The following is an 18610-nucleotide window of genomic DNA, read 5'->3' as shown; positions in this document are numbered from 1 at the left end:
TTCAAGTCTTCCCTTTTTTATTAGGGGTGCACCGATCGCAGTTTTCTGGCCGATCACCGATCTCTAAAAAGCCTGGCCTGCTGATTCTGATTTTGGCCGGTACGATTATGTTTTATAAGCAACACTGTCAGATGTTATAAAGTCACAATGCACCTTCAAATTTCCAATCTTATTTTATTGAAAAACATACCATTGAACAATATCCTAGAAAAAATACTAACTTGTTTTAACTGGCCATGAGGTAGTGCGCTGAAATACAGACAACTGTTGTTAAAACTACAAAAAAAATCTGTAAAATTGGTTTCTCGTGTAAGTATTGGCCAATCGCAGATCACCCAAAATTAAGGAAATTGGGGCCCTTATTTGGATAAATCCTATAGTTTGGGACAACTTTGGTTTCCTGAGCTATCCCTTAGTTATGCTGCTATAGGCTTAGATTGCTGGAGGACAAACTGACCACTTTTCCTCACCCTGCTGCAGTCTTTACTTGCTCCAGCTGTTTGTATTTGTACTTACTCCTATCTTAAAATGAGTTTTTTTGTCTTTCATGCTATGGAAAATACAACAGGACATGGCATTCTGGGTTTGTTAGTCTCTCCTTCCTGTCCTCTTAGACCTAGCCGGTCGAAGCAGATGGCCACGTGTCCTGAGCCAGGTTCTGCTGGAGGTTTCTTCCTGTTAAAGGGAGTTTTTCCTTGTCGCTGTCTCCTTCGTGCTTGCTCAGGATGGAAGACTGCAACAAAGTAAGATTCAACACAGTCTGCTGCTTCCTTAGAGAACTTTACCGATTGTTTTTTTTTAATCACGTATGTGAATGTTTCTGTTCAGTGCTCTGAGACAACTTCTGTTGTGACTTGGAGCTACAGAAATAAACTGAACTGACTTGAAGAGTTTCAGTCAGGGTTTAGAGCTCATCATAGCACAGAAACAGCACTAGTGAAAGTCCATCCATCCATCCATCCATCCATTATCTTTACCCGTTTATTCCATTTTGGGTCACGGGGGTCGCTGGTGCCCATGTCCAGCAATCACTGTGCGAGGGGCGGGGTACACCCTGGACGGGTCGCAAGTCCATCACAGGGACACATAGAGACAAACGAGACAAACAACCATTCACTCTCTCACTCACACCTAGGGACAATTTAGAGTTACCAATCAGCCTAACATGCATGTTTTTGGTCTGTGGGAGGAAACCGGAGCACCCGGAGAAAACCCACGCATGCACGGAGAGAACATGCAAACTCCACCCAGAAAGCCCCTGGACCAGGGTTTGAACCAGGGACCTGCTCACTGAGAGGCAGCAGCTCTACCAGTTGCGCCACCGTGCTGCCCGTACTACTGACAGTAACTAATGATATTCTAATGGCCTCAGACAATGGACTTGTGTCTATACTCGTCCTGTTAGACCTCAGTGCTGCATTTGATACAGTTGATCACAATATTTTACTACAGAGGCTTGATATGATATTGGGATTACAGGAACGGCTCTAAAATGGTTTAAATCATATCTATCTGATAGATTCCGGTTTGTAAATATAAATAATGACTCTTCATGATACACCAAAGTTAGTTATGGAGTTCCTCAGGGATCAATGCTTGGATCAATACTCTTCACTTTGAATATGCTTCAATTATTAAACAGCATGGGATTTTTATTTTTTTTTCCATTTAGCCTTTATTTATACAGGTAGTCTCATTGAGCCACGAGAACTCATTTTCAAGAGAGACCTGTTTAGGGAGCACATGGTGGGGGTTAAGGGCCTTGCTCATGGGCCCAGGGTGGGGCGAATGAGGGTGGGGGCAAGTGTGGGTGTTTCACCTACCCCACCCAAAATTTTGATGTTGTCGGGGCCGAGGCGTGAACCGGCGATCTTCGGATCACAGGCCCACCTCTCTAACCTCTGCGCCACCACTCCCCCTAATACATACATTTTGATTGTTATGCTGACGACACACAATTATATTTATTTGTCCATTAAACTCAATGAATCCAGTCAGCTACTTAGACTACAAGCATGTCTTAAAGACGTAAAAACCTGGATGACCCTTAATTTTCTCTTTTTGAACACAGACAAAACTGAGGTTTTGGTTTTTGGACGTGAGCACCTTAGGAATTATTTTTTCAGTCTTTCTCCCTCCTTAGATGCATTAATCTGTCCTCCAGCTCAAATGTTAAAAATCTTGGTGTTATTTTTGATCAGAACATGTCTTTTATCCCCCACATTAAAAACGTTACTAGAACCTCCTTCTTCCACCTGCGTAATATCACTAACATTAGAAACATCTGATCTAAAAATGATGCAGAAAAACTGGTCCATTCATTTGTCACGTCTAGACTGGACTATTGCAATGGTTTATTATCTGGGTGTCCAAATACTTCTTTAAAACGTCTTCAGTTGATCCAAAATGCTGCTGCCAGAGTCTTAACTGGAGTTACTGGGAGAGATCATATTTCTCCAGTTTTAGTTTCTCTCCATTGGCTCCCTGTCAAATCCAGAATAGAATTCAAAATCTTACTTCTAATCTACAAAGCTCTCAACAACCTGGCTCCATCTTATATTCCAGATCTTATTGTTCCATATTTTCCTAACAGAGCACTTCGCTCTCAGACTGCAGGTTTACTTGTGGTTCCTAGAGTTTCCAAAAGCAGAATGGGAGGAAGATCTTTCAGTTATCAGGCTCCTCTCTTGTGGAACCAACATCCAGTTTCTGTCCGTGAGGCTGACACATTGTCCAGTTTTAAGACTGGGATTAAGACTTTACTTTTTTTGTTGTTTATATAAATCCTATAGTTAGGGTCGGCTTGGGTTTCCTGAGCTGTCCCTTAGTTATGCTGCTATAGGCTTAGACTGCTGGAGGACAAACTGACCACAACTTTCACTCTGCTACTGTCTTCACTTACTCTACTCAACCTGTTTTGTATTTGTAATTGTTTTTTCTATCCTTAACGTGTTATTTTGTCTTTCAGATACACCTGGACCTGGACCTGGACCTGGACCTGGACCTACCATTCTGTGTTCGTCTGTCTCTCCTTCCTGTCCTCTCAACCAGCCGGTCAAAGCAGATGGCCGCTTGTCCTGAGTCTGGTTCTGCTGGAGGTTTCTTCCTGTTAAAAGAGAGTTTTTCTTTCCACTGTTGCCACTGTGCTTGCTCAGGATGGGAGACTGCAATTAAGCCAAGATTCAACTTGTCTGCTGGATTCCTTAGATAGAGAACTTTACTAATTGTCTTTTATGTGAATGTTCCTGTAAAGTCCCTGAGACAACTTTGTTGTGATATAGTGCTATATAAATAAACTGGATTGAATTGAGCTGTGATTTTTTTTATATAGTGGTACATCGTATGACATGAACAGAATTTACAAAACCAATCTAAAACTCCTTCCACAGACGACAATAGGATTTCAGCTATTTGAGCGACAAAACCCAGCGTTTTCTGCAACGCCGTAACTCCGATGTAGGCAGCAAGAAACATCAAAGTTTAAACGAGTCACAGATGTTTGGACTTTAAAAGACTAATCAGGCATTAATTTTAATAGTTTTTACTCAGTAAGTTGAAGTTTTGTGAATTTATTTTTTCCAGATTTGATCAAGTAACATTTAACTCTAAATGTCACATTAACTTTAGAACTGTTTCAACTTGTCAACGTTTCTACAAACAAACTTTTCTTGGCCCTAACTTGACACGTTGTACAGTTTATACATCTAAACAGGCAGTTTTGTTTCCTCTCACTCAGTGCGTTTCAAGAAAACGTGGTTTTCGTGCAGAGTCGCACATCCAAACTCTCATGGACTTCGCTTGGACCAAAGTTCAGAATTTTCTCTGCGTTACTGGAAAACAAAAGGACAGTTTTAACATATCTTCTGAAAAGCTTGCCTTTATACCCGACTTGACTACTGTAACACACTGGGGTCAGTCAAGTCTCTTTTCACGTCTCCAGCTCGTCCAAACTGCTGCAGCTTGGCTCTTAACTGGAACTCACAGCTTTGAGCACATTAGTCCAGTTCTGTCCTCCCTTCACTGGCTCTCTGTCCGTACTAGAATAGATAAAGTTCCTAAATGGCCTCACACCACTTTATTTCTCTGAACTATCGGAACTGTACGTTCCCTCTCTGGCCCTGAAATCATCTCATCAGCAGCTTTTGGTTGTTCCAAAAACACGATTGAAGCTCAGAGATCGGGCTTTTTCAGTCGTGGGCCCAAAACTCTGGAACAGCCTGCCCCCGGTGGTTAATTTGAGCCGGATCCTGCCGGAACAAGATCCGTGAACTCTCTCATTTTGACCCGTTCTGTTCCGGCAACTCTTTGTTCGGATCTGGCAACTCTGCCCCTAAAAGTTCAAGGTCATTGCAGATTTTTATTTTGATTATTAAAAATACAGCGAGAGGAGACGTTGCCCTCAGCCCGGTGGACCCAGTCTGTGGATGTTGCAGCCTCAGCAGGAGAGGAGCCTCTAGGCGGGAGGGGTGAGGACGGAGGGACAGATGGTTACATCACGCACAGAGGTTCTGTGCAGAGTCCTTGTCTCCTCCTCTTCAAATATTGTCCCTACTCATCAGGGCTACGCACTGAAAAACCCCCTCTCCTCCTCTCAGACCCCGAAACAGAAACGATCATTTATTCAACAGAATAAATAAATGCCCTGTAGACCGTGCACGTCGTGGACAGTGCACGTTACGCACAGAAACGTCTCCAGACAGCTCTAGCACGCACAACATCGGCAGGTGTCTGAACTCCTGCTACATTTCAGACATAATAAATAAAAAAAAAGCTTACTGTAAAAAATCAATTAAAAATACTAAAAGAGAGAAATGTTTGATGTTATTCACATTATACGTCACGTTTCAAAAATACGGCGCTAATTTGTCCAAATAACAACGGCGATAAAATGTAAAAAATAAAACCACTCCAGTTTATCCTGATGCATGCTCAACAGTCCACTTTACTTTAATTAAAAATGGATGGATGGATGGATGGATGGATGGATGGATGGATGGATGGATGGATGGATGGATGGATGGATGGATGGATGGATGGATGGATGGATGGATGGATGGATGGATGGATGGTCCTTAGCTGGACAACTGAGAATTGAAGCCTTCAGGTGCTTCAAACGGTGCCACGAGACTGGATCAGGAGGACTGAGTTCAGCTCAGAACCGTGAAGTGAGGGGGGGGGAGGACACCTGACACAGTCGGAGTTGCTCTAATTCACACACAACCTGCTGTTCTTCTCTAAAATAGTAATTGTTTTAAGTGTTTACAAATGTAGGTAAATGTTGATGTATAACAACCCGTTAAAATACACCAAAATGCAGGAAATGGCATCTCTGTTCAAATTTTTCTGTGAGAGGACCCACAAACATCCCCCCCCCACCCCCACCCCCCACGCCTGCCCGCTGTTCCGGCATCAGTCAGTTTACAAATTAAGACATGGACAGGCCACTTTACTTCCTGTGTTCAAACCTCTGTTAAAAACATCTGTTTGCATGTTCTCTCTGTGGGTTTTCTCCAGTTTCCTCCCACAGACCAGAAACATGCAGGTTAGACTGACTGGTAACTCTAAATTGTCTCGAGGTGAGAGAGTGAATGGTTGTTTGTCTCGTTTGTCTCCATGTGTCCCTGTGATGGACTGGAGACCATGTCCAGGCTGTCCCCCGCCTCTCACACAGTGACTGCTGGACATGGGCACTGCAACACCAAATTAAATAAGTGGGTAAAGATAATGGATGAATGTTTGCTCTGAAATTTACAGTTGATTTTGTATTTTTATGTGTTTTGTCTTTAATGCTTTAAATTTACTATTTACTTCTGTCATTAGTGTTATTTTATCCATTAATTTTACTCTCATTTATCTTATTATTAAGCACTTTGGTAACAGAGCAAATGTGCTTCATAAATAAAGTCGACATCATCGAAAAAAAATAAAACAGACACAAAAACTGATGTGACTTCAAAAACGCCTCTGACTCACACAGTGAAGGTTTTATTCTAATAAAATGTATTGACTGAGTGTTCGGCCATATCTGTAAGTATGGCTAGTTTTTTTTTTTGTTAGCAAAATATCTCATGAACCAGTCGACAGGTTTTAATAAAACTTGCAAAAAACAAACCGCAGGATCCAAATCCAGATAAGATGGCTGCCACAGCAAACGACAAACGCTCGTAACACGTCCAGTTTTATGAGCACAACTTTGGTGTGATTCAAACGCATGTTTCAAGTGAAACAACCTGAGCGACATCTTTGACATTACCTGCCAATTCAATTCAATCCAGTTTATTCATATAGCTCCAAATCACAACAAAGTTGTCTCAGGGACTTTACAGGAACATTCACATAAAAGCCAATTAGTAAAGTTCTCTATCTAAGGAATCCAGCAGACAAGTTGAATCTTGGCTTCGCTGCAGTCTCCCATCCTGAGCAAGCACAGTGGAGACAGTGGAAAGAAAAACTCCCTTTTAACAGGAAGAAACCTCCAGCAGAACCAGGCTCAGGACAAGAGACCATCTGCTTTGACCGGCTGGTTTGAGTTAGTCAACCCTGTTTGTCTGTTAGCAAAATATCTCATCCACCACTGAACAAATCATAGTAAAGCTCACAGATGAACTGACACCTTTTGAAGTGATCACACCTGAACCACAGCCAAGACAAAACGGGCAACGATCCGGTGCGTCGAGCCTGGACTGGGCACAGGTTTGGTGTGGGAGCTGCTGAGCTTCATCCTCAACACATTCTCTGCAGACTCAAACATCTGAGCAGATGGTTGGAACTGCTGTTTCTCATCAGAAGGTGTGTAGTTGAAACTTTTATCAGAAAGGCGGGAAGCCTCACTAATGGATGTTAGGCCTTTAATTTCTAGTCTGTTTGTGTCCTATTAGGAAAAAGTCAGGGAGTGACAGACCACCTGTGTGGTTGCCATGGCGACCCAAATGAGCCAGTGGCAGCAGCTTGGACTTCTTTTGATGGCGGTTTTCTGCACTTCTTATAGTTTGTACATTAAAACTTTAGCAGCTTATCCTAGAAAATGTTGTATTAAAGAAATATGAGTTCTGGTCTGACTTTTATGGGCCGAAGGGACAAGAGTCCAGCTGTTTACAGCTGTCATGTGTCAGCTGTGCGTCCTCTCCCTCACCTCTTTGCTTTTTGCTGAATTCCCTCCGTTCGGGAGTCCCTTCCTTGCGGACGCTCCGGGGATGTCCTGCCTCTTCTCTGGCTCCATTTTTCTCCACAACGTTGTGTCAAAGTCTTCCACTGAACTTCAGGAACTCTTCTCAAAGCAGTTTCCAAACTTCCAGGCGACGCTTCTACGGCCCACAGAAGGTGGAACAAGACACAGAACGTGTAATCAATCCAACTTTTTTCTTCTACAGCGCGTCCATCTTCTGGGCTCCACATCAGATGTCCTCTCTGCTGCCGACATCCATCCAGCTGTCTGTGATCTGCGCCGAGAACGAGACCTGCGCTGCGTTCACTGACTGCAAAACAAAACGACGTGTCCGCCTTTTAAACAGAAAATCTGTCAAACTAATCATTCCTAACAGGCAAAAAGAATAAAAACAGAACATGTAATCATTGTTCTACTTAAATGACTTTTGAAATTGGATCAACTACATGTTGCCTTCGAATCGCTTTGCATTCAATCAGTTTGTGGAACTATGGTTTATTTTCCGAGGTTAATTTGAGAACGTAAATGCAGCATCGGGTGTCACGTGATTTACAGCAGCCGCATGACAGGAAACGAAGATGCTCAAACAAATAAAGCATTTAAAAAGCAATTATGCTATTGTTTTTATTTCTATTATAAATGTGACGTCGTTGTTTTGTTTTATTGTTAGTTTGTTTAGTACTGAGCCACTCCCGGGCTCTGTAGTTTAGAAATATTTAAGAAGTTTTACTTTTATTACACCATGATTAATAATTACTGCCATTCTTTAAAGTTATGCTTGTTTGAATTTTGTGTCTAGTTGTTCATGCACAGACTGACAAGATATAAATCAACTCAATATTAAAATGAAATTAACATTTACTTAAAACATCCAAGGTAAAATTTTAAAGCAACAAACGATACATGCTTATTTTACAAATTGAGTTTTTAAAGTTGTGTAAACATTCCTCTGTTGTTTGTTGTTCCTGTTGGAAGTAACTGTTTCAGTGATGATCAAGTTCACAGAAAACTTCACCAGTGCCTTTTTCACAACTTGCTTTTTCTGCTGAGGTGCACGTGCGCCATCTAGAATCCAAAGTTAAAACAAATGATCTGAGTTGTTTTTATTCTTCCAAAATATGATGAAGTAAAAGAGGTCCTGGGCACAGCCTGAACGATGGACACGCTTTCAACAAAGTCACTGCTGTGTTTGCTGACAGTGAACTGGGCTTATAGATCCTGTTTTTAAAACAATTCTTATAAAATACCTGATTTAAAAAATAGTTTTTCGTAAGCGTCCATCAAGTTGTCTCTTTACATCTGCTGATTTCTGGCCTTTCATTTCAGCTGTGCCATCTTCTGACGTCAGAGATGATAAAATAGTTTAAATAGTTAGATTTTGTTAAACAGGAAGTGAAAAGTGACTCAAAGTTTACATCAATTAAATAAACCAACTATGGACGTTTTGTTTTCACAACATTAACAACAGTTGAGTTTTTATTGTTGATGCCATGCTGTACTAAAAGGCATTTATATATTTTATATATACATATATTTTAATTCTTTTGTCTGATCAAGGAGAACCTATTGTTCTGACTGAGCAGAGGAAAGTTCCTGTCTGCTCCAACAGGAAGTCCGACAGCAAAGCAGGAAGTGTTTTAGGTTCTGGAGATTAGATGTTATTCTCAGTAAACGCATCAGACTTGTTTTCTCAAAAGGGCATTAAAAACTTGTTTTTTTTAAAGACCTGTTTTATTCTCAGTAAAGTGTGCACGTCACTGCTGCTCCATCTTGTCGGATCATTTAAAGTTGTGGACCTGATTGTCTTGTTTACGGTCATCACTGACATGTTTCAGGTTTTACTCATGGTTATTTCAAAGTATGTTGTTTTAAAACATCTGGCTGCAGGAGCAGAGCGGCTGAACCTGCTCAGCTTCAGCTCACTGTTTATGGTGTTTCACACAAAGTCGACACCCGAATACAAAGAAATATCAAATAGCATTCAAGAACTTTCAGGTAAGAAAGTGCAAATAAAGCTTTGCTTATTTCACAGCTTTCATTGTGTTAAGTGCATTAAAAAAATAACACCAGAACCACAAATCTCACTGATTTATTTTTTTAAACGTATAAACATGAAACAGTCTCAGAGTAAAAATGGTGATTCAGCTAAGAAACGAACAGAAAACATATTTTTTGTTTTTATTTAAATTTAAGAAAAATCAGTCGTGCTTTCAGATTTCACCAAATCTAAAGTTTTTTCATCCATCCATCATCATCCATCCATCCATCCATCATCTTCCTCTTGTTCTGAAGTCGGTCTCGGGGGCAGCATCTTGAGCAGAGAGGTCCAGACATCTTTCCACAGCTTCTTCCAGCTCTTCCAGGGTGTTCCCAGACCAACCTGACATCGTCTCTCCAGCGTGTCCTGGGTCTCCCCCGGGGTCTCCCAGTCGGACATGCCCGAAGCACCTATAGGGAGGCGCCCAGGGAGCATCCTTACCAGATGTTTGAAACACCTCAACTGGCTCCTCTCCATGTGGAGGAGCAGCGGTTCTACTCTGAGTCTCCTGATAACTGAACTTCTCACCCCGTCTCTAAGGGAGAGTCCAGCTACCCTGCAGAGGAAACTCATTTCAACCCCCTGTATCCACGATCTCATTCTTTCAGTCACTACCCAGAGCTCATGACCACAGGTGAGGGGAGGAACATAGACCGACCAGTAAACAGAGAGCTTTGCCTTACAGCTCAGCTCTCTCTTCACCACAACGGACCGACACAGAGTCCACAATACTGCAGACACTGCACCAATCCGTCAATCTCACGTTCCATTCTTCCCTCACACATGAACAAAACCCCGAGATAGTTGAACTCCTCCACTTGAGGCAGAACCTCGACCTGAAGAGAACAATCCACCCTTTTCCGACTGAGGACCATGGCCTCAGATTTGGAGGTGATTCTCATCCCAGCCGCTTCACACTCGGCTGCGAACCGCTCCAGTGAGAGCTGAAGATCACGGCACGATGACGCCGACAGGAACACATCATCTGCAAACAGCAGGGATGGAATCCTGAGGCCACTGAACTGGAAACCCTCCACTTCCTGGCTGCACCGAGAAATTCTGTTCATGAAAGTGATGAACAGAATCTGTGACAACAGGCAGCCCTGATGGAGTCCAACTCCCGCCCTGACGGGGTCCGACTTACTACTGCGAACAAACTGTCGCACCGCTTGTATAGGGACCGAACAATTTTCTCTTTCATTCCTGTCAAAAGAACAGCTTGGTCTGCTGGAACAAACCCCTCAAACATCTTCCAAAGCTCATTTAAAATTAATAAATCAAACAACGTAACTGTCAGTCATCAGGAAATATAAACCAGATATCTAAAAACAAAACACTGTTCTCTAGTTCCATCTTCTTTCAGATGCTCTTCTTCAGGAGTCGCCACAGAGAACGATGAAGACTTGACAATTGTTTTTACACCAGATGTTCTTCCTGACTCAACCAGACACCGAGCTGCCACAGCCCTCTGTGTGGAGCAGAGAGCTGCTGCTATGGGGCGGATGGTGGGGGTCGGCCTTGCTCAAGGGCTCAGAGCGGAGGCAGGCGTGGGTGTTTCACCTTTCCCACCCACATTTTGATGTAGTTGGTCTGGGGAGTTGAACCAGCGATCTTCCATTCACAGGCCTACTTTCTCTAACCTCTGCACCACCACGCCTCAACTATTCAACTTTTAATCCTCAACTTTAGCCGAGTTAAAAACAAAACGAAGCAACAATATGAGGTGAAGCAAAAACAAGAAGACGTCACAAAAACACAGTACGGTAAATAAAAATGAAACTTTATGTGATTTGCTGCAGTTCTAGTCTTTCAAAACAAAAGCTTGAGTTACGTCTTCATGACAAACTGCTGCAGTTTACACACAATAAAAAGAGGACAAAAACAGACATTTTAAAATGCTCTGCATTTTTATATTTCTCATAGAATAACTTGTGATTGACCCAACATCTGTAAAATATTAGACCAAAAAATAAAGAGAGACTTGTTGGCGTGCGCCTCTGTGAACACCAGCACACCCATGGAAAAAGATCAGGTGTTCATATGGAGCATAACTTCAGGTATGAAAACCTGTTCCATGTTAAACTGCACATTATGTTGCAGATTTTAATTTGTAAAAACGGTTGAATGAGTTCACGGTCAGTCTTTAAGGGATAGATCAGATCTTTTGAAGTGGAGTTCTGGAAAACAAAAGATTGTGGGTAACTAGTGTCTTACCTGTTGTAGACAGAACTTTGAATGCCCTCAGTTTGGAGAAATATACGCTGCCTGGACAAAAATTAAAAAGTTGCCAACTTGATTTAACTAAACAAACAGATACGAGCCTCCTGTTGGATAATTACTGCATGGACGATTATCTTTCAGCTGCAACAAGTTATTTAACCCCAACTGGTGCAATGAGCTGCTTCTCATTTCTTAAACAACCATGTTGTGGTCGTGGGAAAGATGTCGGTCTGTTTGAGAAGGGTCAAATCATTGGCATCAAGCAGAGAGAACATCTAAGGAGATTGTAGAAACTACTAAAAATTGAGTTAAGAACTGTCCAACGCATTATTAAAAACTGGAAGGATAGTGGGGACCCATCGTCTTCGAGGAAGAAATGAAAATCCTGAATGATCATGATCGGCGATCACTGAAACGTTTGGTGAAATCAAACGGAAGAAAAACAACAGCAGCACTCAGGGCTGTTTAATAGTGAAAGTAAGAACATTTCCACACGCACAATGTGAAGGAACTCCAGGGATTGGGACTGAACAGCTGTTTAGCCTTAAGAAAACCACTAACCAGTGAGACTAACTGGGAAAAAGGCTTCAATTTGCTAGGGAGCATAAAGATTGGACTCTGGAGCAATGGAAGAAGGTCATGTGGTCTGATGAGTCCAGACTGACCCTGTTCCAGAGTGATGGTGCATCAGAGTAAGAAGAGAGGCAGGTGAAGTGATGCACCCATCATGACGAGTGTCGAGTCATCAATGAAAGATGTTGGTGAAAACTGAATGCAGCACTGGATGAAACAGATCTTGTGACATTGAAACAATGACACAGTGAATGCATGATGTCATCAAAACTAAAGGCGGACCAACGAAATATTAGTGTGCGACCTTTTTTTGGTGGCAACTGTTTTTTGGGGCCAAGCAGTGTATATTAAACATTTCAGACTAAGCTACTACCTTGTAAGCACAATAAACATTTGTAAAACGATTTATTTAGCATATATTATTGTAATTTATCACTGCATTATAAGTATCTACAACTAATATATCTTAAAAAATAGGTTTACAAATGCTTATTGTGCTCACAAGGTAGTTTGAAATGTTCATTATAACATCTCTAGATGAAACATGTGGCAGATTTGGCTCACTATTTGGCAAGAAATTGGTCAGTTTTGTCTCTGTGACCCTTAATTAATGCTTAACAAGCAGTTATTAATGATTTATAAAGTGTTTATAGAGGAATTAATAATGTCTCTATAAATTCCTGATGCATGCTCAATAATCCAGGTATAAAAATCTAAAAAAGTTAAGTCTTCAGAACGTTCAAAAACAAAAACTGTCAGCAGCAAAACTGGTTGATCCACTCTGAGAAGGTGCTATTTATAAGACTGAGCTGAATACAGCACCTCAGACTGAGGAAGTCTTTCGGATGAATAATGCAACATATCTACTTTTTCTTTTCCAACATTTTTCAGTCAGGTCATCTGGACAGTTTATTTTGTTGTGCTGAAACGTTTCACCTTCGATCCAGAAGACTTCATCACTGGATGATGTTGGATTTGTATACCTGGATTACTGAGCATGGACTTTGTTGGTTTTCTTTTGTTTTCGTTTTTCGAACATCCAGAGGACCAGACTTAACTTTTTTAGGTCCCTATAAACTATTTATTAGCAGCTATGAGGGGAGCCTTGTTGGAAAGTGGTACAGAAACCTCTTCCCCTCTAAGAGACTGACCACATTCGAACCCTCAATAAGAACCAAGCCACCTTATTAACAGCTGTCCGTGCTCTCCAGGGTCCAGTCTGTCCCTCCTGGTGGTTGTGTTGTTGCTCTGTTCAGTTAAGACAATCTGGGTATTAAGTACTATGTATGTGTGTGTGTGTGTGTGTGTGTGGGTGGGGGGGATACAGTATATATATATATTTTTTATAATTTCACCAAAGCTTAAAATTGTTAACTTAATAGTGTAGATCTTACATAAAGCAGTCTACTTTAGCTGTTGTTCTTGTTTAGTCGTGAGCAGCTGATAACAGAAGCTGGTGGAGCTGGTTCAGACACCTGGTAACAGGAAGCCTCCTGGACGCCTCACTGTGAGTTTGTCCAGACAGGTCCAACTGGAAAGAGACAGCCAGGAAGACCCGGGACACAGTAGAGACAAGATGTCTGTGTTGGTCTGGGAACGCCTTGGATTTCCCCCAGAAGAGCTAGAAGAGATGGCTGTGGGAGGAGATGTCTGGACCTCCCTGCTCAAGCTGCTGAAACCCACGACCCGATTCCAGAACATGCAGATGGATGGATGGATGGATGGATGGATGGATGGAGGACTCAACAGGAGACAGAGCTTTTCAGAATCAGACACCCGAGCCTGTTCCACACAGGCCAAACAAAGATAATGTTTTTTTTGTTTGTTAAGTTTTTTTTACTGGCTTATCTTCATCTGTTCCAGTTTATCGTCATCTTGTCATACACATGGATTGTCTGCGAAAACGATCAGTTACTGAGAGGAAATTGAAAAAACGCAGAGAAGAAAGAAACGAGAAGTTACGATGGTTTGGGGAAAGAATATTTCTCCACGCTAACAACACACGCTGTGGATATGGATGATTTCTGACTTTGACCTCCATCATTTCAGTCTTTTTATTAGAGCTGTGGAAGATGTTTTTATTATAAATGAAGAAAACGTTTCAGTTTAAAATCTCCATAGTGTAGCAGAGAGCTCAGGGTTTGAACCTGATTCAATCATTAGACTGATCTATTTAATGTCACTCTTCATTTCTTATATACAAAATCAAACGCACTCAAACAAACTCAAACATGCGTCTTATACTGTGACGAAGACAAAAAACAGGTTGATACATCCAAGGCACGTTCTGCGATACAAAGAGGTCAGAGGTCACGCTGCCTTCCAGTGCATCGTTTTGTTAAAGTGGGACGAGTTTCTGGCAGTGGGACATTCAAAATGCTACTTTTGTAAGAGGAGGGCAGTGGACGGTCTGCAGCCCGTTCATGTCTGCACTTTGACACGTTTACCAACAACGTTCAGGTTTTTCCTTTCTGAACAGCTGATGTCACGAAGGCTTTATGTGTGGAACGTAAACTGAAAACCTCTACTCGTTTAATCAAATAAAACAGATTTTCCTCTCGTCACAGGACAGCTCATAGAAGCTGCCTAATCTCATTGATTTGTTTTTTAGTTAACGTAAAAGATAAAACCTTATCTTCATTCTGTTAGCAAACAAAACATCAAACGTTTGGTAGGAAAAAGTCAAACTGAGCTCGTTTCATGTGAATTAGAGTTTAGAAATTAATATAACATACTGTACTACTCTTGTTTTTAGAACGTGATTGTACATTTGCACCCGCTTCGGACGCTATCATCCATTAAATGTCTGTTATTAGTTGTTATCATCCCCATAGGTAGCGTTCAGACTGCCCCTCCTCTACCTCCTAGTAGGTTTTAAAGGTACGTTAGTATCACTGATAATACAGGCACGTGGTTAAGTTAAGGCTCAAGGGTCAGAGGGTTAAGTTTAGGGTCAGTGGTCTGGGTCAGGTTTAGGAAAAGGGTAACTAAAATACACTTCCTGTTTTACATGCGAGCCGCGACACATTATCAACCATAAAAACATAACTTGAAACCTACGAGGAGGTAGGAGGGAACAGTCTGAACGCTACCTATGGGGATGATTAAAAACTAATAACGTCCATTTAATGGACTGATAACATCCGAAGCCGCTGACATTTCTACCTTCAGTATTTTAAGTTATTCCTCTTGTTTTGTGTGTGATTTGAAAGTAGCCTCAGGTTGGTGTTTAAAGGCTGATTTCTGGAAGAAAAAAGTGCAACGCAACGACTCACTAATTGGATAATTTCTTGTTAGACTAAACCTGGTTCTGATGAGCTCTTCAGGTTCGAACATTAAAAATATATGTAGATTGTTTTCTAACTTACAAAATATTTAAAGAGTCTGTCGTTTTGAAAAGAAGGTCATTGGACATGCAGACACGATCAGATTGGAAGTTAAGAAGTGACGTCACCTCTCGGCCAAACATTGACAAAGTTAACGATCAACGCAGTTCAGCACCATGGTCTGAAGTTAGTGCTGGTCCGACACTAAAAGCAGCTCAGACAGTGTGGCTTTGATTTTTTGGGAGTGTCAAGAGTAGAAGTCACTTCATGCCAGCACAATAATTTGAGGAGCAACCCTGATACTGTCCAGTGAAGAGCATCATGTTGCAACAAGTGTTTGACATTCATGATCTTTGACAGCATGGGACATCAGACGTAAACCAGTTCCTGTGGTTTTACAGTTTCTGACTAACTGAAAGACACAAACCTGGCCTGCAAACAAGCGTTCCTCGTGTCAGAGGAGTCTGGGCCTGGATCGGTTGGGTCTAACTGAGGAATAGGCTCCGATGTGGGTGACCAGGTTGGGCTCCACACTGTGGGACCGTTCTCCAGGAGTAGTCCTGGCCATCTGGTACAGAACAATGTCTTTTGCGTTGCCTTTGTAGCAGAATGAACCATCCAGATATTCCGCCACCCTAAGAGATGCTTTGCCAGGAAAAAGCATGGCTGGGGTGCAACACTCGGTGGCCGGGGAGACGGCGTAAAGCTGTGGGGAGATTCTCCGGGCCTCCAGAAGATAGTGCCTGCCCATCAGCTCTGCAGCAGCCATGAAATAAAGAGTGAAGAAGAGGAGGTGGCTGACTGACGGCCTGAAGGAGAAGGAGCAGGGATTCCAGTAAGAGAAGGTAAGGAGGAGCATCGTTGCTGCGAACAGCCCGAGCCCAATCCACTCCAGGATACGGTACGGCTCGGGATTCCAGTAGCGCTGCAGCCTTTCAGGGTGGTACAGCTTGATGTAAAGAGTGTGGAGAGCAAAACGACGAGCCAGCAGGTCCTTAACAACCGAGAAGAAGTCCTCTCTTGGCAGAGCATCATCCTCCAGAACGACCATGTTTTTGGGCTGAACCAGCTCCAATCCCTTGCGAAGACAGAAGACGTAATCTCGCTTCTCCCTCTCGAAGGTGTTGATCTGCCCCCAGTTGTTCTGCCGCTCTTGAGTTGCGGGCCGGACCACCTTAAAGTGGGGTTCCAGCAGCTTGGCGTCTGGGTTCTCCAAAGGATTGCTTTCCACGTCACAGAGTAGCACCTCGGCGCATCGCCGCTCCCCACAGCTCCGCACAATGCTGCTCAGCCGCCGCATCACCTGGAGCAGGTAGTGGAAGTCCTGCCCGTCGTACCGCCTGGCTGTCACCACGGTAACCAGCAGCTCAGGATGCTGGGCAACGTCACTGAATCTGAAGGACGCCGAGGCGGAGCGGTTCTGCCAGAAGCGCAGAGCATCCTGACCTCGCTCAAGGCTCTCCTTCAGGGCGCTCTCGCTCTTTGCATCCAGGTACATGGACTTCCCGAAGTAGTAGGAGTACAGCAGGCGATGGCAGCACAAAGGAAGGACGACGCAGAACGTGATGACAGACAGGGTGAGGGCCTGAGTGAGAGGGCTGGACCATCGTAGACGCTGACTGACGAAGGCTTTCCATTGAGGCATTGATGAAAGACCCGAGAGGAACCTGGCAACCAACAACAAACACTTTGAGGTCCAGTCAGCCGTGTTAGCTACACATTTACAGCCGTTTGCTTTGAGGCTCCAACAACAAGGAAATGGGAGAAGTTTGGTGTAACCTGATAGCTCTGGAACAAACAGTCAGCTGTTGGCACAAAGTCTTCGTCCTGAAGCAGAGAAGCAGCTTGTTGCTCTGGAGTCTGTAGAAAGAGACAAGTTGTTTTACTTAGTAATCAGCTGTTCAGCATAATAACCACATAGTTGACCATGTCACGAGAAACAAAGATTATACGGTTTAAAAGGTCGATCCGAGCCGCTTCAAGCTTCTAAAGTCAGGAAGCCACGTCAAACTGGGATGACTTCAAAAGTTAAAAATCAGTGTTAGAATGGTTCCTTTCTAAAGGTTTGATTGAAATCTGTCCAGTGGCTCATGAGATATTTTACTAACAAACAGAAATTGTTTTACGCTTTGGTCTCGGCTCCATTCAGCAGTTAACTTGGTCAGAAATAAACCGTTCCTCCAAACGGAGGTCAAACTTTGTAACTTTTTCATAAAAACATCAGTTCAAACTAGCCAAAATATCCCTTTAAACTTATTAAGAGAGAGGAATGTAAAATAAAAATTAATAAACACGTATTGTATAGCTACATGGTTCACAGGGAGTGGTGGTGCAGAGGTTAGAGAAGGTGGGACTGAAGAAGGGAGCAGCTGAAAGAAATATAAAATATATATATAAAGATCGTGAACTCAGTCATCTAGGTAAATAACAAAAAAGGTTAAATCGTGTCACCTGGAGCAGTTTCCTTGAGAAACATTTCATCCACATCCAGAGGACTTCCTCAGTCTACGGTATGCCAACCACATTATGGGACAGATCTGGTTGGCAGGCCTGAGGAAGTCCTCTGGATGGTGGATGAAACTGCTCTAGATGACACGATTTAACCTTCTTGTTATATACACAGTTCAACCAAAATGCATTTGCCAAGACGTTTCTCAAAGTGGTTTCTTGAAATCCAGATACCAGCAGTGAACCATCTGCTGACGGGGTGTTCAAATGTTCTGTCTTGTCTCTGAAACAGTAAATTATTAAACCCTGTGCCTGAAGCAGGTTTAATCAGCAGCGTGCAGGCGTGTCATGATGCAACACTTTGACTTGGATCAGGTTTGGTTTAGCAGGAGATCCTACAAAATAAAACTTCATTTGTGAAATGTTTTGCCCAATACACTGTTTTCTTTCATGAATAAGCGAAGACAAAAACTGATTTAAGATGTTTAATAGTACGACTAAATAATAAAATGTATTTTTGTTTTTAAGTGACAACCCACATAACTTTGCTTTAAACATTATTAAACATTTCAAACTAAAATGATCTTAGTGTGAAGAGAGTTTTCTCAAGAAACTATTAAATATTTGAGTTGTTTCTGTCGTACGCTAAAGTAATAGAAGCTGTTATAATAAATCCTCGGAGCGCTTTCTCTGGATTTCCCTGACTGTTTGCTGTATGAAGCATGAAGCCGCTTCCGGCGCGGTGTCACCGCGGCACCGTCCACATGAGACCAGAGGAAGGACCGCGTGGACGACCGGAAGTCAAACGTGCTGGTCTACCTGTTTTAGAGACAGAAAAAC

The 18610-nt window shown here is 42.5% G+C and overlaps 2 protein-coding genes across 2 annotated transcripts in view; both read right to left on the bottom strand.

Moving 5' to 3' along the window:
* tpcn3 (two pore segment channel 3) overlaps nucleotides 1-7440 on the bottom strand; it is a 69786-nt gene extending 62346 nt beyond the window's left edge. Inside the window, exon 1 of the mRNA XM_037689904.1 lies at nucleotides 7133-7440. Coding sequence (XP_037545832.1) covers nucleotides 7133-7219 — 87 coding nt within the window. The 5' untranslated portion in view covers nucleotides 7220-7440. The remainder of the gene's footprint in view (nucleotides 1-7132) is intronic.
* Nucleotides 7441-15553: 8113 nt separating this feature from the next.
* Nucleotides 15554-16979, bottom strand: pgap4 (post-GPI attachment to proteins GalNAc transferase 4). Its single transcript, XM_037690612.1, has one exon. The coding sequence runs from the start codon at nucleotides 16965-16967 to the stop codon at nucleotides 15777-15779; it is 1191 nt and encodes a 396-aa protein (XP_037546540.1). The 5' UTR covers nucleotides 16968-16979; the 3' UTR covers nucleotides 15554-15776.
* Nucleotides 16980-18610: the final 1631 nt, after the last annotated feature.

Source organism: Nematolebias whitei, chromosome 16, assembly GCF_014905685.2.
Source record: "Nematolebias whitei isolate Nwh7 chromosome 16, NemWhi1, whole genome shotgun sequence".
In the NCBI taxonomy this organism is placed as follows: domain Eukaryota; kingdom Metazoa; phylum Chordata; class Actinopteri; order Cyprinodontiformes; family Rivulidae; genus Nematolebias; species Nematolebias whitei.
This window is presented reverse-complemented; position numbering and strand designations above follow the sequence as displayed.